At 37.3% G+C, this 24156-nt stretch overlaps 1 protein-coding gene across 1 annotated transcript in view; it reads right to left on the reverse strand.

The window, feature by feature from the left end:
- Positions 1-8456: 8456 nt before the first annotated feature.
- LOC128741359 (uncharacterized) overlaps positions 8457-24156 on the reverse strand; it is a 74462-nt gene continuing 58762 nt past the window's right edge. The window contains exons 4-5 of the mRNA XM_053837136.1: positions 10753-10982; positions 8457-10686 (exon numbers count right to left, since the gene is read on the reverse strand). Of these exons, the coding sequence (XP_053693111.1) occupies positions 10466-10686; positions 10753-10982 (451 nt within the window). The 3' untranslated portion in view covers positions 8457-10465. The remainder of the gene's footprint in view (positions 10687-10752; positions 10983-24156) is intronic.

The following is a 24156-nucleotide window of genomic DNA, read 5'->3' on the forward strand; positions in this document are numbered from 1 at the left end:
TCATTCAACTGGTGTTTAACCCTTAAATTTTAGGTAAACTCTTTAATACACGTTATAGCCATAATATAATCACAGACAAACAGACATAACACTCGTTTTCTATTCTTCGTACCAATAAAACCGTCATTTCAAATTTGGGCTAAGTTGGGAATGTCTCCGTTTTGGTCAAATTGGTGCTTTTTAACAAAAGAAGGGGAATACCCCATAAAAAATACTTCCTAATAGAAGGGATACTCCTGTTGCCATTTGATAATTGCAGGGGGCTGATATGACGTCACATTTTCGTTGCTCACATGAAAAAGGCGGCAAACGCAAAGCGATTTCACAAAACGAATTTATCTAACCATTTTCACAGTTTCACGTATTTCGCATTAATTGTCTGCCTGAAATTGGCTATGTGATGCTAAAACCTTGACTAAAATCGAACTAAAACTAACAAAATTTAACAATTTATACATCCGACTCGGTTGTCAGCTTGAGCCCATCTATGAAGCTGTCAGCTTGGGCCCGCTCTATGTTGGCTACGTTTTTTTTGTATAGGTTGGTATTGGAAGTGTCATTCCCGTGGATAATTGGGAATGTCGATCATCATCTGTTCAAGCAAAATGTCAGGTACGATAATTTTTGTTGATTTTTCTTCCAGGAGTTATGTCTGTTTGTCTGTGACATAATATTAATTATTAATTTTTTGCACCCCATCGGCAGGCAACCATGTTTTCGCCGCCAACATCTCGTGTGTGCGAAAATGAGATAGCATGTCAGCATTGCGTTTCACTCAACTGCCAGCAGTCTGATTTGGGCCCGCTGTCAAATTTTGAGCCCAGGACATGCTGTCGCTGACGTTCACTGCAGCTCAATATAGAGATGTCGATGGGCTGATTTTTTGAGTGTACGTTTTTCAGTAATGGTTGAGTCGATTTCTAGATAGAATTAACAAAAGGGCGAATGTCGCAAATGTAAACAAAACGGGTGAGAGTTATTTTTTGCTGGGCCAGCATAGGAAAATCAACCCTCACTCGGTTTGTTTACGCTTGCGACATTCGCCCTTTTGTTAATTCTATCTTCATTTGATAACTCTCCGTTGCATGATAAGATACTGAAAGGTTGGATAATATTACATTTTCATTTAAATGGATTGTTATCCAATAATTGTTTAAGTAACTTTTTTTATTGAAAGGTTTTGTTCACATTTTCTCAGCTCATTTGATTCAGCAATTGTGCATTCTAATTGCATCAGAATGATATGGTATTAAATAAGTTTTCAAATAAAAAAATACAAAAAAGTTCAAATTTAAAGCAGACACTGATGAAGCCGGCAAGTCTTAGGCGAAATTCGTATCGGCCTGAATAATGAATCAATTACTAAATTTAACCAGGAAAACTTTCTTCTTCTTGCTTCGTTTCAGCCTCTACCATGCCCTTGAATAATTAATATTCTATTTTCTTCCACTGAAAAGTGGGAAATTATTTTTCCATATTATTTATTGTATTAGATCTATTTATTATACAGTGGACCCCCGTTCGTTTGAACGATTCCTCATGCAAATTAACGGGGTAACTTTTTAATGTGAACAACTGGTAACCCGAAATATGCTGTAACCTGTGTGAACTGGTCGCCCTGCTCTTTGTTATTGTTTTGGTGGTTTGCTTTAGTTGACAGTTGCAAGTGCGAATATTGCATTTTCCGATCGGATTTCTATCTTAATCGTTAGGAAAATGAAATGTGAAACCGATTGAACACGCTAGGTCAGTACATACAAATCGTGTTTATGTGCATTGTCTACATAAACAAATGATGTCATGTTGAGAATGACATTTGAACCATTTTTAATTTGCACGTCGTGCAAACCAGCGGGGTTCAAATTAAAAAGTGTTCAGATTAAAAATGGTCAAACGAATGGGGGTCCACGGTAGCTGTAAATTTAGACTAGAGCATACATTAATGTAATGTAACATACAGCGAACGATAATTACAGTTCTATGACTTGTTTCGATGCTATGCCACATTTTGAATACTCTTGAGTATTTTTTAAATAAAATATTAGTTTTAGACCTTGTACCATAAGGTCGCCATAACGGGGTAAATCACTTCCTGCATAAATATTCAATATGTGATAAATATTGATAAATATTTTTACTATTTTAAATGTGACCACCTCATCATGACAACTCTTGCCACATACTGTTATGGGACTTGACAGCTCAAGATCGTATTGAAAAGGTGGAAACTTTCGTAAAATATTCATCAATACCGGCAAAAAATCGTCACGCCCAAATCAAGTGTTCTTGCATTTGAATCAATCTGTTACGCAGCATTGCATATTGAAGTGATTTAGTGTTGATTTTCGAGAGATTTCAATTTTTCGAAGAAGAGATCTTCCATCGAATACTATTCAATGGAAATCACCATCGAATCATAATGCATATCTATTGAATTTGCAACTAATTATTTTTCGCATTTCACAACTGTCAAAAACTCGCGAAGTCTACTTCAGTAATCGAAAAACAAAGTATCCTTCAGTAGGTAATCGAAAAAAAAAATCATAAACCCAGAAGGTGAAAATATGTTTTCGACTGAAATTAATGTTATTCTAGAGTGTCAGTATAGCTAAATTATGTATATCGTTAAAATTAATAAACTGTTATCTGTTTTCAGGTTGTTTCTGGTTTCAGGTTGGATTCATTACACCACTACGACAACAACAATCAACTATATTTGGACATGCCAGCATTAAAACAACAATCCACTTTATTTGTTAACAACTGAGGTTAATTTTTTTTTATTTGTATTTTGTTTAATTAAAATATTGCAAATTGCATCAAAAACGCGAAATGCAAGAAACTTGCAAACATTTTGCAAGCAAAATTCCAGCAGTGAGCCGTCAATTATTCATGTCAATTTATTGGGATTGACACTTGCAATAAGTTGACATAAATATTTGACAGCTCGCTGCTAGCATTTTGCTTGTAAACTGTTTGCAAGATTTTTGCATTTCGCGTTTTTGATGCAATTTGCAATAATAAAAAAAATTCAAACATATCATTGATTTTAAATCGAATACATTCAATTCATTTGACAGCTCAAAAGTTTAAAACATGGTGCACTGGAAATTGAAGTGATTTTCTATTGATTTCATTTTGCTTTGTGTTGATTCATTTTCAATGGATTTTCATTTCGAATCGTAATGATAGGCAAGTAGTGCGAATCCAACGGTAAATCACTTCGCTTCAACGTGTTATTTTTTTACCGTGTATTTAGCACCCGGGTAAAAGTATGTAAATACCGTGGACCCCCGTTCGTTTGACCGTTTTTAATCTGAACACTTTTTAATTTGAACCCCGTTGGTTTGCACGACGTGCAAATTAAAAATGGTTCAAACGTCATTCTCAATATGACAACATTTGCTTATGCAGACAATGCACATAAACACGATTTGTTTGTGCTGATCTACCGTGTTTAAACTGTTTCACATTGCGTTTTCCCAACGATTATGGTAGAAATCCGATCGGAGAATGAAATATTCGCTGCTTGCAACTGCCAACTGAATCAAATCACCAAAACAATAACAAAGAGCAGGGCAGCCAGTTCACACAAGTTCCAGCATATTTAGGGTTACCAGTTGTTCAAATTAAAAACTAACCCCGTTAGTTTGCATGAGGAATCGTTCAAACGAACGGGGGTCCACTGTATGCATAAATGTATTGATGATTGCACGAATTCTTAAACTTCTGCAAAAAAATTCCAATGACAGTTAAACTTTCGCAGTCACTAATACTACTTAATATATGTAGTGACAATCAATAATGTTGATCATGTTTGCATTTGTTCAACACTATAAATTGTCTGACAGTAGATGAAAACAGTACAAGTGTAAGTGTGCAAAGCGTTACAAAATCCAAGTATGGGTGTGTAAAAATGTTCACTGTGCAGAAATTTTTTGCACAGGAGTCTAATATGGTGCAAAAAGCGCAATATTTAATATATTTATTAAATGTGAAGTGATTCGCCCCGTGGTCGCCATTCACCGCCCAGCTCCATTTACCGCTCATTTGAAACTAAAAATACTTACATCTTTGTAAAATGGTTCAATCGTAAAAACTATTGACAAACAATAATTTTGTATGTTTAATGATACGAAATAAACATAAATTTCCACTACATTCATAGAAGCTCATTTCCAAAATAAATAATCTTTATAGTGAGGAGTGAAAAACGACATTTTGATCGCGTCTGTAGTAAGACCGAGTGCAAATGAATAAATAAATTATTAGCTCAAGCGAACTTGTTGCTTTGGTTATTTAGAAACTATTCGACTAAATAACGTGAAACAAGTAAACAGTATTTATATTAGCATTCTATTCTAGTATGAATGCCAAACCCAAAACAAGCGTCAAAACGCGGGTTGTATTTGTTTGATAACGGTAAAAAATATGAGCGGTAAGTGGCACCCATATGGACGGTGAATGGATCATCATATTTCAAGTGAGCGGTAAAAGGGGTCTTGCGATTGCATTACCGTTTTAAAAAAAGTCACTATTATTAAATATTTAGAAACCAAGTAAATTTTTCTTGTAAACACAATTGTTTTCTCTATCTTATGACACAAATTGGGTTTCGATGGACCTCAATTTAGATTTGCTATGGACAAACTAACTTAGAATTGTTTTTAAATGAGCGCTAGATGGCGACCATACGATACATGCTTATCGTAAAAAGGTCTTCAATCTAAAATGCAAGACTAACAATAAGATGTAATGGGAGTGCTATATGTCTCCTGTAAATCCTGTTGAAATGAGCCTTTACATCAGAAATGCCTAAGAAGCTTGTTATTCTGTTTTGATATTCCCAAAATAAGCTAAACTGTTGTTTTGCGCTACGAAACTTTCTTTGGAGTATACTCCAAAATCAATTAAATAAACTTTATTAATGGTCGTCCCTTTCATTTACTCGATATCCTAGACAAGCAGAATAATCAAAGACTGCTATCATATATTGAAACCATTGTAAGGATTATTCGTTATAATCAAATTTGCTAACATGAATTCGTACATATTAATACATGTTAATTAACAAAAGGGCGAATGTCACAAGTGTAAACAAACCGACTGAGGGTTGATTTTCCTATGCTGGTCCAGCAAAAAATAACTCTCACCCGTTTTGTTTACATTTGCGACATTCGCTCTTTTGTTAATTAGAGCAAGGAACGAGTTAAGCAGTGTCACCTATTTTAATCAGTTGAAAATAAATGAGCCGAAAATGCACTTTTTTATTCATGTTTTCAAAATCTTTTGATAGGATCATCTTCACAAATCACTTAACCATACATTTGATTCACACAAACACAATTTACTGGGTTTCTGACAAGAAATATGATGAATTAAAAGTTGTTGTCCAAAAACGTACATTTTTCAGCTGCTGAAGGCAATCGCCACCTCGCCACTAACGAATCCATCACATTTTTCAGCACTGATTACAACCACTCTAAAAGTCAAGCACTCAATTGTCACATACCATATTATTCACTCTCTTTTTTTCTATTATCTAAGGCTTTGTCACTAGCCGAAAGTTTTATTATTTTATAACAAAACTAAAAACAAATTCTGAATTGACGGAACCTGTTCACCAGTAGCAGCAGCTGCAGCAAAACTGATAAACTATCGTGTTGCCAAGACACTGTTTCGGTTCTGGAAATAAAAATTATAGGTTTGAAATTAACTGAAACCTCCAATGGTGAAAACGTGGCTCAATACTTTCAAGAGAAATGTATGTTCATAATTAATTTTTCTTTATTAAAAACAACAGAAAAGACAGCTTTTTCAATAATTTTCGAAGATTTTCTCAGTGATTTAATGAAGCAACGATGTGTTTGCTTTGACAACACTGTTCTGAGTCGGACCGTACGTACTGCTATGTTTAGCTCTTTTGTTCTTCCACCATCCTTATGAACAGCGAGTGAGACGTCAAACTCGCAATTTCCCATAAGAACACTAGAGAATAAAAGAGACGACGAATTTCGTTTGCCGAACGATGCAGTGAGTGTATGCCCCGATAAACAATTTAGACACATGGCATTTCACGCATCTATGCCGATTAAGCATCAGATGCCGATTAGTACACTCAAAATATTCTGCACATAACTAATAGTAAATTTCCATATGAAATTCTAGATGATTATCATGTGCCACATATAAGCACAATCCGCCCAGAAATACACATAAAAATTATACGCGTATGAATAGTATGTGCAATTATACACATAAAAATTATACGCATATTAATAGTATGTGCAAAAGTTTGGGTTATAACTGTTTGGCATATAAAGTTCATTAACTGGGCACATTGCAAAAATCTATGTGTGGGACAGATAGAAACTATACGAAAAGTTTTCTCAGTGTAGGTCGCAGATAGGAACGCGAACTGACTGAATAGGGGGAAAAGTTCGAGGGATTTTTTACGGGGACGTAAAAAAATTCAGATTTCAGGATTGCTTCAAAAAGCACCTTGAGGGTGAAAATATGTTCGGTCTGATCAAAATTAGTTCTACCGCTCCAACTTTTAAAGCGGAAAATCAAAAGTTTAGCTCAACAATAGTGTCTTCCAATGGTAACAGCTTCAAGAACTAAAGATAGCAAGAAGATTGGTATGCTGATATCCCCCACTTAGTCAACCCATCGCTTGTAATAAGGTAAAACACTCAGTGACCCGCTTAGACTGCTTAAAACCAGTTCTTTACCCTATATCTAGATTTGTCTTTACTTTCTTAATTGCAGAAAGTTGCAGCCAAATTTAGGTTTAATCAGTTCCTTACAAGTATACCTGCACATTAAAATTAATATGACAGCGGAACTCGACGGGGTTCATAAGTTACGACTGTCAATTTGAAAGAGTTTAGATTTTCGTCCTCATTTTTGTCATAATCAAGCCAGACTTGGTGAACCAATAATATTTAAAATTAGTGTAACCTTCTGAACAATATTGAAATAGGTGTCTTTCAACTAAATATGTCTTTATTTATAATATTTATGCAACGTCTGCTACATACCGATAAGAAACAACCACACGTGTTTTTGAAAAGATTTCACCGGCTTTAAGGTGAAACGGTACTGAATCCAAACATGGCCGGAAAAATGGCGCCCATGTGAGGCAATATCCTCACATGAACGGAATCTTTTCGACCATGTTTGAATTCAGTACCGTTTCATCTTAACGTTATTCAACAAGTTCAGAAGGCCATAGCTTTTAGAAAACTAAGAAACAAACAACCAAAACGAGGATTTAAGCTGTAGAAGAAACACTTCTGAGTTTTTTGATCAATTAAAAATACTTGCAAAATGGGGTTTCTGCCAACTTTTTTGATTTTCGGACCACTGCCCAAGTAACAACGGTAGCTGAATTGCAAGAGCAATGGCTGTTTACGGGTTGGTTTAAGGCGATCAAAACTGTATAAAGCACTAAATGGTGTTTAAATAAGCGATGTTTCAGCTACTTTAAGTTTTTTAAACCAGTTCTCTCCCAAAAGCTGATAAACAAGCTTAATAGCGGATTTTTCTACTAAAAAAATCTGCTTCTAAACAGCCATTCCTTTAGTTTTACCGTGAACGCGCGGAAAGAAAACGTGCGATGTATTAGGGAAATGTCAAAAATGCTGTTTGAATATTACGAACATGTCCGCCATTATGGCTCGTAAAAAGCTGGATAAACATCAAACCGTTTTACGACTGCTTAAAGGTGTTAAAGTGTAGAATGGAAGCTTTCATTAGGCTCTCAGCTTTCAAACTACTTTAAGGCTGCTTAAGGGTGTTAAAGTTGCTTTACAAACCGGCTGGCCTGGCTCTCGTACGGTCTCAAATCACATTTCAGGGCTCTCGGATGACGGGGAGTAAGATGCTATGGAGAGGTATGGGAAATGTTTGTTTTTTTATATCAAAATTAGGCAGAAGTCATGAAAATTAAGTATAACAGAGTAACTTTCCCACAAATAAAATATGATTAGTGTTTGTTTTTCAGGTAGGTAAACATAGATAAGTGAGAAATTTTGATTTCACTACCACTAGAAAAGCGCCATCTTTTGAAAAGCAACGGTTTGTATGGTGTCCTATTCTTGGCGGGAAATTGGAGGATAGAGTGTGGCGCAGGCCATGTATCATTAGCTTTATCACGTTCATGAGGATGTGGATATAAACTTTTAGTATTCTTAATTTTGTCAAATATTTGCTGCAAATAATCAATGTATTGTGACGTTGATACATTTAAGTAACATTCGAGGATACATTCAATTGAACACATCGATTGCTGAAAAGTCAGCAAAAGCAACATTTCTTAATCCACTGAAAGCCAGGGAAAGAAACCGCAGGCTGACCGGACAGTGATATTGCACTACAACAGCAGTCAGCAGTGGTTCAAAGTGAAACCACGTGCGCAGCTAATGTACTCATTTGGTCATTTTTCATTCGGATTTTTTTACTTTATTGTTTTCTCTTCTGTCTCTGCATTTCGCACTACACTTGTTGATTGTTAATGCTGTACCACTGTAATCATATTTATCCATTTAATTCGATTTGTTTTTACCGTGGTTGTCATTATTAATCATTATTATTATAGGATTATCATAATTGTGCTCTACGGGAGTATTCGGTAGATATCGTTACTAATAATTATTTTAAAAGTTAAAAATACAATTGTTTTGAACAAAGCTAAACAATGCGCTTTCAATTAATCGTTAATTTCGTTTCGTATGTTATGTGTATTGATATTGAGAGCAAGACAGAAAAAAAAGTGAGTGACGTGAGAAGATCGAATAGGAAATGACTATATGTACAATAGAGGTTACTCTCTTTTTAATAGGCTGCTTCACTCGCTGGCAAGCTGCACTGCACAGTTTCCATGCAAAACTAATTAATCGTCGAGACGGGAAAAAGTAAATCACTAAATTTTCATCCATTCCGCTTTCCGCGGTTCATTTTGCACGGCGGAAGTTTTTGTTTCTGCAGCACGCGGCAGTTCACATTCACAATAGGTTTTTTGGAACTCAAACACAACAAAAAGTCCAATTATGCTCGTATCGTTTTCAGTGTGCGTCGTAGATTGAGGTTAAGCTTGTCCTAAGCGGGGGAAAATTGTGCCGTTGATTCTGAGTTTGAGTACATCCAGCTGTTTGTTAATTTGGTTAGTTTTGTTGTTTGTTTTTGATATGTCTTAAACTAGTGTAATTTAATGCTCAGTGTTGCACTCTGGTGGCACTAATTAGAAGCAAGCTCCCCGGCGACAAACCGCATCTGCATCGACACTTTCTTTTTTCTCCATATTTCTGGGTAATGTTACGATTCACGTCTCGACTTCAGCTCTCATTTCTTTTTCTTTTACTGTACGACTATTATTAATATAGCGGAGATAATTTGAAACGAATTTAAACTCTTGCCCTTCAATAATAACGTAATAATTGGCTTACAGTGCTGGGTATACGTGCGTAAGTGATGCTCGTTTTCATTGTTTCCAGTTTCTTGTTGCTTAAAGTTTTCTTTCCACTTCCACGCGACGGCGGGTTCACAATTATTTTCCTGAAAGTGAGTTGAAATTGTTCACCGGAAAAGGGATGGACGCTTCGGTAGCACGTGTGCGGTTTACTTTCATTGACAGCTGCGTTTATCTATGATCCCACATAGATGGCGTGGCGATTGCCGACAAGAGAACAATGGGAAAATGGCAGGAACACAATGCGCGTGAATACACGCACGTGTATGTCTGGGCGTGTTCGGGCAAGGCCTACTTGAACGTATGCCAGTGGCTGCCGGTGGAAATGGAAAGAAGATGCGAACAATTATGTTTATTAGGGTGCAGCTTTTTTTTGTCGTCTTCTTGCAGCGTTCGTGCTTTTATAGGATATCTTTTCCTCCTAAATCTAATAACAAAGGGGGTTTTAAAAAAGATTTTTCTGTTAATTAATCATCATCTCGCGCTTCTTGCAGTGCGGTGATGAGAGAGAAGCGACTGTAGGTCGTCTCGCAGTCACGCTGTGCATGTACTACAAGAAGATGACTAATTAAGATCTTGCTTTTAAAATGTGATAATAGTGTTTCTTTTTTTTGCTGGAAAGCAGTACAAAATATTTGCAACATTTGTAGCATTTTCCAAGGTTATCGTCGCGTAAAACTAGATGACCTACATGTCATCTTCTAGTGGCAGTCTTACACCCAACTTTATCTCCGTTTTTTTCCGACAATATAACAAATTTCAACAGAAAGCCCGTTGCCTTCATTTACAAAAAAAATTAACATCTCGTTTAATAAATACAAAAATATAAATACTATTAGCGCAGACTGATCGATTTGACTGTCGAAATTGAAGCTAGCTCAGTTATACATAGATGGAAATGATGGAATTTCTCGCTAATTGCTCTAATAATGAACGTTTATGGAACATTAATGTTAAAGTGGAGTTGATTTTGTTGGTGGCATTTCTACTCGGTTAGTAGTCGTTTGAATCCGTCACCGAGCTGGCGTTCTGAAACGACCGGTAGGACGGGGCCGGTGACGAGGGCCGAACCTTCCACTTGTTGTAGATGGACGAAGAACTGGGTGTTTTGGCCGGTTTGGAAACCGGTGGTTCCGGTGGGACGCACAGCATACCGTACACGTTGATTCCCGGTAGACCGGCGTACGTCGGTTGATCGTGAGCCAGTGGACCCTCTGAAATGATGGAAAGATTCGTTATTAAAATCCACATGATACGGATAAACATGGGTTCTTGTTTACCTAGCCGGAAGTGGGGAGGACACTTGCAAATCACCAAGTAATGCGACTTTCCGGTTCGAGAGTTCTGTAGTGCTAAGATAGACCAATCCTTGGGGGCGCGGCACTCGCGCAGTTCACTAGTGTTCTCGCAGGTCTTGGCCAGCGTGATGGCCTTTCGCTGAGCGTTTCCGACAAGCTTGATCGTGTGGTTATCGTCCTCGTTCAGGCTAGCAGAGCAAGGGTCTCGATAGCTGTTGAAAAGAACAGAAAAAAATTCAAAGTTAATTGATTGTTTCAGAATTATTATCTTCAATCAATAATGGTCACGATGTTTGGTTTTTACTATAGCACGAGAGTTTAGCTACTAACATAGATCGATCAACCCCATATAAGCATGATTGAATCATTTTCTCTGATAAGAGGAATACGCTACAACTGGAGCACGTGATTCAAATCACATGCTAATGCAGCCTGTCCGCAATCAACGGCCTCCAACATAATGACCCTTATCTGTCCGTTGATGAAGATCGGATAATGGGTACCTTCCCTCAGCAGGGGAGTAGATTGCACCGCATCGGTACGCAATCGATTTCTGAGCTGCTCCGGATCGGGTAGCGTCATAGCAGGTGGAATATGTACGATCAATAATAAGAGCGCTCTGCAATCAGGCTACCAGCAGCCCTCAATCTGTGAGCGGTGTTTTTGTGTTACAAGATTTACTATTGGGAATCTTCACAAGAATATAATAATTATAGTGATACGGACAACTATTACCAGCTACTTTTACGATAACCGAGAGGTAGTACATATTGAGATCGACGGTGAAAGTTATTTGCAATTATGTAGACTATACGTCGGAGTGTTTTCTTCCGTTGTACACATTTCATGACTTAGTTTAAGATATAATAAAAAATAAAGAGAAAATACCTTTAAGTACACCAATTGATAAATCTTATTGCTATTGGTTCTGACACCTTGGGTACTCCTGCTAGTCGCTCGAATATGTCAGAGCGAGTAGCAAAAACTGTCAGTAAAGTAAATGGTCACAAAAATAAGACGCTTGCATAGATTTTAATTTTGAGTATATTTCGTGTTAAATATATCCATAACATCTGTCTTAAATTAGTACAATTCAAATATTTCTTGCTTTAATTCCCAAGTAACCAAAAGTTAGAACTTCACTTAAGGAACGAACTTGGAAGTCCATATTTGGTTCAAATTTAGTTCCGTAGAACTTTCTTGTGAACGACCAGACACTACATTTGTAAACCGAACTTCCTTCTCAATAAACTACCGTTAATATCGGTAGCAACTTGAAAGTTCAACACGCAACTTGAAAGTAACTAAAAGTTCGGATAATAGTGTCTAAGGAAGGTTAACTAGCTTTTTGTCTATGGATCTATAGCTTGCTAAGCAGCTTTACGCGTATCTAACCGAACTTCAACGTTGCCTTGAGTTCGCTGCATAGAGCGCTAAGCAGCTTCTAAAGAAATTTTGTCAAAAATTTACAAAATAGCACTTTGAGTTCTATTTTTATATCTTTCTATTTTCTACCTCCGCCTTCTTCTAACTTCTGTAAAATCGGTTCATGCGTTAATCGCATAGACCATATAAAAAAACTAACTAACAACTACCGCTGCTGGATTTGAACCCGAGCGTTCCGCGTTGCAAGCCTATCTTGATGCATTGCGCCATCTCTGACGCCACAAGTGACATGAATTTTGCCGATGAGTTGTTGTTGAGTGTAAGTTCGTTTCGGGGCTGTGGTAAATGAGAAATTAGCACATCGAGTAAAATCGATGCAAATCGCATAATCCAACAACGGAGCGGTGGTATGCATCTAAGTCACCGAAAGGGTAGTACTCGAGTTCAAATCCCTGAGGTTTTGGTTGGTGGTGTGTGGTAAGTTACAATAAATTAATATTTATAAAAGAACAGTCGATTATTCTTCTGAAGATCTTTCATTAAATAAAATAATTTATATTGGTTTATCACTTATTAACCGAAATTTAAATGTCATGAATCTACAAAACAGGTAAAAGTGTAAAAATTCCCAATCTTTTTTATTTTTAACATTAATGGAGTTTCTTTTTGAGTTAAACAATGTTCTATATAGCGACTTAAGTGGACCGTTTGCGAACTTTCTAGTTCTGTTAGAAGATGCTTTGTATTCCCTTTGAAATTTAATTATCAAATATGAACTTGAAAGTATGGTTAATTACTTAAAAATTAAGCTGAATAGTTTTATTCATGATCATTTCGTTGGCTGATTAAGCCAAAAAATCCCCTTTTATCAGAACTTTTGGTTACTTGGGGTTACCAGTCGCAATCGTTGTTGAAAAGTGTTACAGTTGACACGCACGATATGCCGAGGCATTTTATTCCAATTTTTTTCTAACGAAAGTATCCACAGTCAATCCTTTAGTGCTCCCTAGTTTACCTTGCGTGTAACCGCATACATAGAAGTCGAGAGGATTCAAATCGGTTGAAGAGGCGGGCTACTCTTTCGAAGAAATTAAATCCTGAAAATTGTTCTCACACCAATCCGGTGTAGCTTTCGCCTAGTGAGACGGTGCAGAATCTTATTGGAAGCAGTATGGTGCATTCTTGTAGTGTTTTTGACGATGGGAAGCAAATGGTATTTCAAAACATTATCGAAGTAATATTTATTGTTGATTTTAACACCAAGTTCAATGAACAGAAATGGAACTTTCTGGAACCTTTAAACAGCCAGTTTTTCCCTAGGGATATCCGAAAGATGTGCCGCATATATCCGATAATTTTATTGATTACTAGTTGAGCCCGAATCTTTCGATCCGAAAAATATAAATGTCTGTCAAGAAAACTGCGCAAACATTCCATTTGCCAGTCTTTGTATTAGTTCTTTGAGCGATTGCAATAAAATAAACAAACTGCAACAAATCGTTTTTATGCTCGCATTGGGTTTTATTAATCTGAATATAAACATTATCTCCACTGTGGGCAAAATGACTCTTTCGTGTGAGTGACTCTACAGAGACTATAGATTACAGAGGCGACAAGGCACTCAAAAAGCGCTAAATTTTGAACCAAAGCGGAGAGTTACCTTTATTTATAAAAGTACTCTCCGAGTCCCCTGTGATTCAAAATGGAGCGGTTTTTGTGTGCCCTGACGCCACTGTAATCTACAGTCTTTGTAAGTGATTCTGAGCCGTCCATTTTACACCGCGAACCGATTCAAATGAGCAGCACGTTGATATCACGACGAGCAATCGAATCGAGCAGGTGAATAGAGCAGTCGAATCAAGCATACGAGTCAAGCAGCTGAGTCGACCAGTCAAGTCGAACAGACGAGTCCAGTCGAACAGTTGAATCGAGCAGTTGATTCTAGTAGTCTAGTAAAGCAGTTGAATCAAGCTGTCCAGTTGAGCAGTTAAATTGAGTAGTCTAGTCAAGCAGTCATGTCGAGTAGTAAGTCCAGCAGCTGTTTCGAATAGTCGAATTTTATCCGGCAGTTGAATAGAGCAGTTGAGTAGTTCAGTTCAGTCAGGCAGTTATGTCGAGCAGTTCAGTCGAGTAGTCGAGTCGAGTAGTCCAGTCGAGCAGTCCAATCGAGCAGTCCAGTTGAGCTGTTGAGTTGAGCAGTCGAATCGGACAGTCCAATCAAGCCGTTAAGTCGAGCAGTCGGGATGAGTAATGTAAGTCGAGCAGTTGAGTCGAGTAGTCCAGTCGAGCAGTTAAATCGGGCAGTCTAGAACTTTTTGGTAGAAAAAACACTTTTTGAAACTATTCATGAAAACAAACACTAATAGGTAAATTTGCGGTCACCTTAATAGTGCAGTAAGATGCGCTATGAAGTATTCCACCACGCACACATATAAAGATTTTTCGACATTAGCTGTGGCACTCGCTGACCCAAGTAACCAAGAGTTCGAATACTGGTGTCTAACAAGGGTTAAACAGCTTTATGTATATCAATCTATAACTTGCTAAGCAGCGTCACTTTTAAGTAATTAACCGAACTTTCAAGCTGTCTTGGGTCCACTGCATAGAACGGTAAGCAGCTTCGAAATAAACTGTCAAAAACTAAGAAAAAACAAATTTAGCAGCACTTCTATATGTTCTATTTTTATATTTCTACCTAACTTCTATATTCGTTGCATTTGTCTGCTGTTGGGTTTGAACCCGGGTGTTCCGCGTTGTAAACCTATACCGATCCACTGCGTCACCTTTGTCGTATACAAGCGATGTGAATTTTGCCAATGAGTTGTTAAGTAAAAGTTCGTTTTAGAACTTGCAGCAGCTTTATGCAGCGCGAATTAATTATAGAACATAAAATTTGGAACCAGGCAATTAACTATAGTAGTGAGATACCGACAGCATATGCTACACAACACAACACAATAATGAAGAGCATTACATTCTAATTTATATTTGTAATTAGAAATGTGCGAGGATTAAATTTATTCAAGTGAAATAAAAATAATTAATCTCCAATAGTTTCAGGTTCTGCTGGTTTGATCACCAGAAATATAAACAAAAAAGCAGCACGCAGAACTTGTTAGCAACTAAAGTTACTTCAGAACTTCATGTAGCATCCTAATAGCTTTGAAGTATCTATGAAGTACTCGCAGCACTTCTTAAGGCATTTAGTTCCACGTATACTTGATATACACTACTAATCAGCAAGAAAGTTCCACGGAACTGAATCTGAACTAATTATAAACTTTCGAGTTCGCGTGTCAAGTAATATTCGAACTTTTGGTTGCTTGGGGAGGCTGTTTGCAGTAGGAATAATATCAACAACATCAAATTTCAAACTCCCGGATTCTCTCCTCCACTCTTTGCTCCCCTCTCACTCGTACATAAACGAGCCCCAGCTAATATCATTCTCGTTAGTGACGAATTTTATTTATTTTGCTTTATTTTATTGATAAACTTCTACAAAGACACCACACTTGAAAAATTAGACATTTTTTACCCAATTGCTAATGTCGGCTTTCTTGCGATTCTGGATCACTGAGCGAACACGTCCGAAAAACACTGATAATTGGTAATAATCATCCTATAATGTTTTCAGACACGTCTGAGGATTTGCAACAATTGTTTTATTCACGAAATTTGAGAGAATTAGGTGTATAACGACTGTATGGTATCCCAAGTAACAACGGTAGCTGAATTGCGAGAGCAGTAGCTGTTAACGGGTTGGTTTTAGGCGATAAAAGCGATAAAGTAAGCACTCCAATGGTGTTTGAACAAGCGATGCATAAGCTACTTTAAGTTATTCAAACCAGCTCTCTCCCAAAAGCTAATAAACAAGCTTAAGGGGAAACCGAAAATGGCTCAAAGATGGCTGGATAAATGGCTACCGTTCGATGCACGTATTGTTTTGTGCCTTAAAAATGCATATGGATTGGCAGAGCACGTAATCAGTGCTCCCAGTGCTGTTAGAATTTCCTAAACCTTGTCATTCCATTTATCGACCCGGTATATATCAACAAACGCTCAGCAAAACATAATTGCTAATGGAAAATAAATTCAACGGATCATATAGATCATTATGTGTACATAAAACGTATAATCTGGAATCGGTTAATAGATATTTGGTTGCGCACATATTTCGTTGCACTAGCGTTTTCCGAAAAAAACAGCACCACGGTCTCAAAGTTACGCCACATCAATGAGCTTTTAAAGAGCTTTCTGCTTTTGCCGCATCGATGAGCTTAATGAATGTAAACAAACTAACAGCTGACCAGCAATCAAAAACTCGCCTTCAACTGCATTAACAATGCGGATTAACTAGCCATCCTATTGAATGCATAGGATAAATAGGATTGCTGCTGCAAATCTTATATCTTAGATCGGAATGTCTTGATAAAGAATATAAACCATATTTCGGGATGTTCGTAGTCTGTGCGGTTGGCTGCGAATCAGCTCTGTTTATGTTTGCAAGCTCTACCAATTTGACATTTATTACCAATACTAATGCAACATTCAAATCAACGTTTAGATTTTTAACGAACACATGAGATGTACAGTACAGTGTGTGTCGCTCTAACAAAATAACATTAGCCACTTTCGGTGTCTCCTTAATAGCGAATTTTTCTGCTAAACAATCCACTATTAAACTGCCACAAACATCAAACCATTTTACGGCTGCTCAAAGGTGTTAAAGTGGCTTTATAAACCAGTAGAAGCTTTCATTAGACTCACAACTTTCAAGCTACTTTAAAGTTGCTGAAGGTTGTCAAAGTGACTTTACAAACTACCATCAAGCTTTCATTCGGTTCACAGCACACATACTGTTAGATCATAGAATTTCGCAATTCGACTGACAAAAAAATATATGTCAGTTATCGACTGCTTCAGGTGTAAAGATATTTTCGCTGTTTGTCTTGCAAAGGCAGATGTGGTGGATCATACAGTGAGTAGGGTAAGGAACGTGTTAAGCAGTGTTACCTATTTTAATCAGTTGAACATAAATGATCCGAAAATGCACTTTTTCATTCATATTTTCAAAATCTTTTGATAGGATCATCAGCACAAATCACTTAACCATACATTTGATTCACACAAACACAATTTACTGGGTTTCCAACAAGAAATATGATGAATTAAAAATTGTTGTCCAAAAACGTACATTTTTCAGCTGCTCTTCAGCAATCGCCACCTCGCTACTAACGAATTCATCAAATTTTCAGCACTGATTACAACCACTCTGAAAGTCAAGCACTCAATTGTCACATACCATATTATTTAGTCTCTTTTTTCTATTATCTAAGGCTTTGTCACTAGCCAAAAGTTTTATTATTTTCTAACAAAACTGAAAACAAATTCTGAATTGACGGAACCTGTTCACCACTAGCAGCAGCTGCAGCACAACTGATGAACTATCGTGTTGCCAAGACACTGTTTCGGTTCTGGAAATAAGAATTTTAAGTTTGAAATTAACTGAAACCTCCTATGGTGAAAACGTGGTTCAATACTTTCAAGAGAAATGTATGTTCATAATTAATTTTTCTTTATTAAAAACAACACAAAAGACAGCTTTTTCAATAATTTTCGAAGATTTTCTCAGTGATTTAATAAAGCAACGATGTGTTTCAATGTTATTTGCTTTGACAACACTGTTCTGTCGTTCCGGAGTCGGATCGTTTGTACTGCTATATGTTTACCTCTTTTGTTCTCCCACTATCCTTATGAACAGCGAGTGAGACGTCAAATTCGCAGTTTCCCATAAGAACACCAGAGAATAAAAGAGACGACGAATACCGTTTGCCGAACGGTGCGGTGAGTGTATGCCCCGATAAACAATTTAGACAGATGGCATTTTACGCATCTATGCCGATACGCTATGCCGATTACGCATCAGATGCCGATTAGTAGGTCGCGGATAGGAACGCGAACTTACTGAATAGGGGGAAAAGTTCGAGGGATTTTTTAACGGGGCGTAAAAAAATTCAGATTTCAGGATTGCTTAAAATAGCACCTTGCGGGTGAAAATGGGTTCGGTGTGTTTAAAATTAGTTCCGCCGCTCCAACTTTTAAAGCGAAAAATCAAAAGTTTAGCTCAACAATAGTGTCTTCCAATGGTAACAGCTTGAAGAACTAAAGATAGCAAGAAGATTGGTATGCTGATATCCCCCACTTAGTCAACCCATCGCTTAAAACTAGTTCTTTACCCTACATACAGTATCATACAGTCTTACAGTGAGTAGTACAGTGTACAGTATCATACAGTCAGTACTTATGGATTAGAAGACGGCGAAAGAAGACGACATACATTTTTAATTAGCTTGCATATACGAATTAAAGTTATTCAAAATTAAATATATAACGGATGGCAACTAAAATTTTGGAATTTTATTTCAAGCTGTCAAAAAAAGATAAAGATACATAAAGAAGATTCGATTTGCCGAAATTAAAGACATTATCCATTGTTGAAAAAAAGTGTACATTTGAAAACGGTCCGTAATCGGCTGTTCGACGAAGCTTTCGTTTGATGTCGAAGCAGGAGCGTTGTACGGCCGTCATGTCAAATTTGCGAATGCATCTCCTGATTCTACCAATCAACCGTTTGCAATTCGTGGCTCTCGAGTTATTTTTGTACACCAAGGAACTCAAAGTCCCGAATCGAAATCTTCGATTGGGTGCACTGCGACAGATTTTTCGGGTCGTGGTTTTTGGGTACAAATGGGATCGAATGGGTATTTAGGAACGGTTGTGTTTTTTTGGCGTAATGCGATGATGCTCTATCCGGTCAAAACACGTTTTGTCCATCTGCATGATGTTTTTGTAGGAACAGGATCAAAATTTTCTTCAAACATTCGTCTGGTGCACGTCTTAATTGATAGCCAAACCAGAGGGCTTGTTATAGAAGGTACGAGAAAGAGAACGATATCCTTCTGTGTCCATAATTTTGGCTGGTCTTCTCGCACCTTGCTGGCGAAGAGTTGGCATCTTAGAATATAGTAAACAGTCGAAGCCGCAACATATTCGCTTTTAAAATGATGTACCGTATGCTTTTGCCGAGATTTCTGTAACAGTTCGTTGAGGTGTACAACGCGCTCCCGACTTGTTTAGACACCGTTATAAGCAGAACTGTTCATGCTTACAAAGCTAACACATATACCGCACTTCCCACCAAACTGGACTCTACAGTTTGAAAATGCGACTGACCCAAACTGCGATCAAACTGCGACCGACTGAAATCACTGTAGTAAGAAAGAGAAAGAGCAACAACCACAATGTTGCTATTTTGTTCCGTCATATACATTAGTATTAGGGAAAATAGTCCAGATTTAGCTGCCAGGCACAATACATACTCTCATTTCTTTCTGAGCTCGTTCGTTGTTGAGTATAGGGGTCACGAAAAAATTCCAAAATTTTAGTTGCCACCCGTTATATCATACGACGCCATATGGGCCAGCCCAGTTAGCTCCGGGGTACAATGCTGGTCTAGCAAACCAGTCGTCGTATGTTCGAATCTCGACTGGGCGGTGCCGCTACAGAGTTAAAAGCATCTTCGCACTAGCCCCGTAATTTTCCAGTACTCTATACCGGCTGCGAATTCTGTCAATAAAGAAGGGCCAAGTTCTGAAGGACGTATATTATACCCATGGATTTGCTTTACTCTCATCATACGACGCCATTGCAAAATAAATAAAAATGACGCGTTCCTTTTTTTACTCGTATACATTTTGTTTCAAAACTTGTTGTCTACCTCTATTACCACCACTATCGGAGGCGGCTTCAGCTGACAGCTGTCGTGACAGGGATCTGGGAACGTCTGGACGGTTCTTCATCAAACGTCGTTTGTCAAACATGATTTTTGACAAAAAATGATCAGCGCAGGGGGGTTCACGGTCAGAAGGAGTAAACACATTCAAATGAAGAAAAAGGGGTTTGTTTCTTGCATTATGAGAATTTTCGGTACAATAACACATGTACAAGTTACTGAGAGACGAAGGGGCCCCTAGTAAGAGCGGGCAATCAGCTAGTGATCAAATAAAATTATTTTTGAAACACTGTGGCTTTGATAAAAAATACCTAACACGGCAAAAAATGTTCAGCAAAATTTTTTAATTCAATAATAGTTTAAATAATGATTTAAATAACTTTTTTATACCTAGCATGAATATACCCGAGAAAAAAGCACTTGAAAAATTGTTTTCGAGTGGCCAATTTTTTAAAGTAAGGACAGGTTATTATTTACGGTGCAAACATTTGAACTGTTCCGGAATGCGGTCAAATGTATAGGCATTCTGCATACCGATCGGATTTCATTCGGATCAGAATCAAACTGTACGCTATAACACACGCGTCAATCGGAATTCAGAATATCAAGTATCTGACTGGAACAGGCTCGATCGGAATGTAGAATCGAGGGTAATAGTAAAATATCACTAATGGTGACTGAAGGTACCCCGTCTAACGGTGTTTCAAATGGTGTGTTCCTCTATGAATGAATTGCGTAAAATAACCTATCACTTTCCCCTTCCCCGATAAACACACCATAAGAAAGATATAAAACCTAAACTTTTTTTTCGGAATGTTTTTGATTGTAATCTTAGTTCGGTAGTAATTAACTAAACCAGAAAAAAATATCAAACTCACGCAAGCGCATTCGATCATCGCAACGGGTATCGCAACGATGATTAATTTCGGCCAGGCTGTGCCTGGTTTAATTAGTTATTAATAATCTTGCGGAACGAATTGATTGATCGGGGCGAAAGTTTGATCGAATTCACCTGGTGTGGGGCACACGGTAATCTTATCAGCAGAGCCGAGTGACGTTTGGTCAAGTAGTATACTGAAACCATGAGCACCAGCGGCCACAGCTCGAGGGCACTCAGTATACGCTTAGCTCTGTTTGGCGGTTTTTAGTTGGGCGATCTTTTGTGGCATCGGAGATTTGGTGCAGATAAGTAATAAGCACTCCATCTAATTTCAATGTTCCAATGTTCCAACCAACAGAATTTACTGCGGTTGGTGCAGCCCATCTCGAAGTGATATTCGTCGGTTTAGGGTAATGATAGCTCACATCAAAGCAAAGCAAATCCTTGGCTAATATATCGGGTGTTATAAGGGATGGATTCCTTCTGTGCAGACAGGTCTCAAACGGGAATGACAGAAGCGGCAGTTAAAAAATCTTGGCCTGAAAACGAAACGTGACTCGTACGATTGTACGAAATTACTATTATTTTGAAATATTTCTGTTAATACCATGGTTGATGAGCGTTGCCAGCGCCAGTAGAAGCGAAAGATGCGCTTTGAGAGACATTTCAAGTGAAACTACCAAGAAAATCGTTGATCATTAAGTTAAATAGCACACTAGCAAGTCACAGGCACCGTCAACAGGACTTTGAATCGGACGAGCTCTTGTTTGTTTGATGACGACATTTTGGGTAATTTACGGTCATTGCGGGTTGTTCACAGAAAATGCGGGTTCGTATTTTTACGTTTGTCTAAACGCTGGTTTCGAGCGTAGTTTATTTCCGATTAAAGCAATTTCATCAGACTATCAGACTAAAAATCGATTCATGTGTTCGTTTGATAAAAATTTCACAATAATATATTAAGGTTTCACAACAATGACAATTATTATGGCAATTGAACCCTGATTACCGTTTCTAATCACAATTGTGCAGTGAATTCAAAGCACGTTATCACTTCAGAGCACATTGGACGCAATAAAAACCAATCTAGTGTCACGACCCAGCCGCGGAACCAGTGTTTTTTTCATAGTCGTTTTTCACTGGTTGGGTCACCACTTCGGCCCAATTTGATTCGTTTATTGTCAAATAAACCAGACAAGCAATAGGACTAGAAGTGGGACATAAAATTTGATATGAAAAAGGACTTAAGCGGATTTCGAAATCGCACTTAAAATTGATCTTAAAATCGGAGCTGAAATCGGACTTGAAATTAGATATGAAGTTGGACTAAAAATTTAGTTTGAAATTTTACTTGAAGCTGAACTTGAAAATTGTTCAAGCTGAATAGGACTTGAAATTGAATTTAAAATGTGCTCGAAATCGGAAATAAACTCAACTTAAAATTGAATTTTAAATCAAACTATTTAGTTAACTTGAAAAAAACAAAGCCTTGGGTTATAAATGTCTTAAAGATTGGACCTTTCTTTGATAGACGATACACTTCGCAGCAAGTTATTAGAGTACAAGACAATTACGGGGCTGGTGCAACAATCCTGCTGATACTCTAGCAGCACTGCACAGTGGTCCAAAAGGGTGAAAAGCGGAACTTTTTACCTAGTGTCTTTTGCTTTTAATTTTATTATTTATGGTCTTCAGCACTTTTTTTCATATGAATATCCTCCTTAATCTAAAACTGTCGAAATTTTGTCATCGCTTACAATAATGAAAATAAAAAAATAACTTTTTTGTGTTAGGAAATCTAGACATGGTTTCTTCGGCAAAGTTGTAAATATTATAAAAACAAGTAACTTTACTGAAGGAATAAAATTTATATCTTTATCGAGTGCTGAACTATAGGGCATATTCTTTAAAACTTCTTTAAAAATTGGTTTTTCATACTTAGCTTTTGTTAGTTACAAGTTACAAGTATACAATGTTCTAGGCAATTATCGAAGCTCTCAAAATACATGTTTTTGTAGAAGACCGCAAATCTCTTGTACCTTTACTTGCTGAGTTATCGCATATTAGAGCTTTAAATTTCCATAGCTTCACGAGCCCATGGGGTAAAATAGGGCGAGCGGATTTATGAAATCAGCGCTCCATCTTAAAGCTTAAGTCGAGTACTATAAACTTGTATGGGTTCCGCTTGTCCCCAACCACCCAAATGAGAGTGCGGCAAGCATAAGTTTTATATGTGTTTCGCGTTCGTTAAAGGCTCGATGCACGCCCATTTTTTGTGTTAGTAGATAGACACATGGTTTCTTCGGCAAAGTTATGGAAAATATAAAGGTGAACCACTTTGCTAAAGAAATGACATTTCTATTCCTATCGACTGCAGCAATGCAGAGCATTTTCCTTGGAAATTCTTTAAAAATAAGTTTTTCGAAGCACATAAAACGTATGCTTGCTACACTCTCATTTGGGAGGATGGGGACAAGCGGAACCCATACAAGTTTATAGTACTAGACTAAAGCTTTAAGATGAAGCGCTGATTTCATAAATCCGCTTGCCCCATTTTACCCCATGGGCTCGTGAAGCTATGGAAATTTAAAGCTTGAGTATGCGATAACTCAGCAAGTAAAGATCCAAGAGATTTGCAGTCTTCTGCAAAAACGTGTATTTTAAGAGTTTCGATAATTGCCTAGAACATTGTATTCTTGTAAAATGCAACTAACAAAAGCTTAGCATGAAAAACCAATTTTTAAAGAAGTTTTGAAGATTATGCCCTATAGTTCGGCACTCAATAAAGATAGAAATTTTATTTCTTTTGCAAAGTTGCTTGTTTTTACAATATTTACAACTTTGCCAAAGAAACTTTGCCTATATTTCCTAGCACAAAAAAGTTATTTTTTTATTTTGATTATAGTAAGCGATGAATAACTTTTGATAGTTTTAGATAGCGTAAATCTGACAGATTATCGGTCAAATTGTTTGGCAGAACTGTCAGATTTACGCAAACGCAACCATGAAGTACCAGTTCTGCGCGGGCCTTTAGAATCAAACTTGAAATTAGGCACAAAATAGGACCTGAAATTAGACACGAAATTGTACTTGAGATAGGACTTAAAATTTAGCTTGAAATCAAAATTAAATTAGACTGAGCTGAAAAAATTTTGTACTATAGATAGAATGAAATTTAGTAACTTTTCAGAACCACTCGACTTTGAAATATGTGTTTCTCAAGGCGTTTTCATCAAATTTCTCCTAAAAAGCGTAATAAGGTTGATTGCTTTTATCTGCCAATTCAAAGCTCTGGTATCGTTCTACAATCCGTTCTTTGGCGTGAAAT

This window comes from Sabethes cyaneus, chromosome 3 (genome assembly GCF_943734655.1).
Source record: "Sabethes cyaneus chromosome 3, idSabCyanKW18_F2, whole genome shotgun sequence".
In the NCBI taxonomy this organism is placed as follows: domain Eukaryota; kingdom Metazoa; phylum Arthropoda; class Insecta; order Diptera; family Culicidae; genus Sabethes; species Sabethes cyaneus.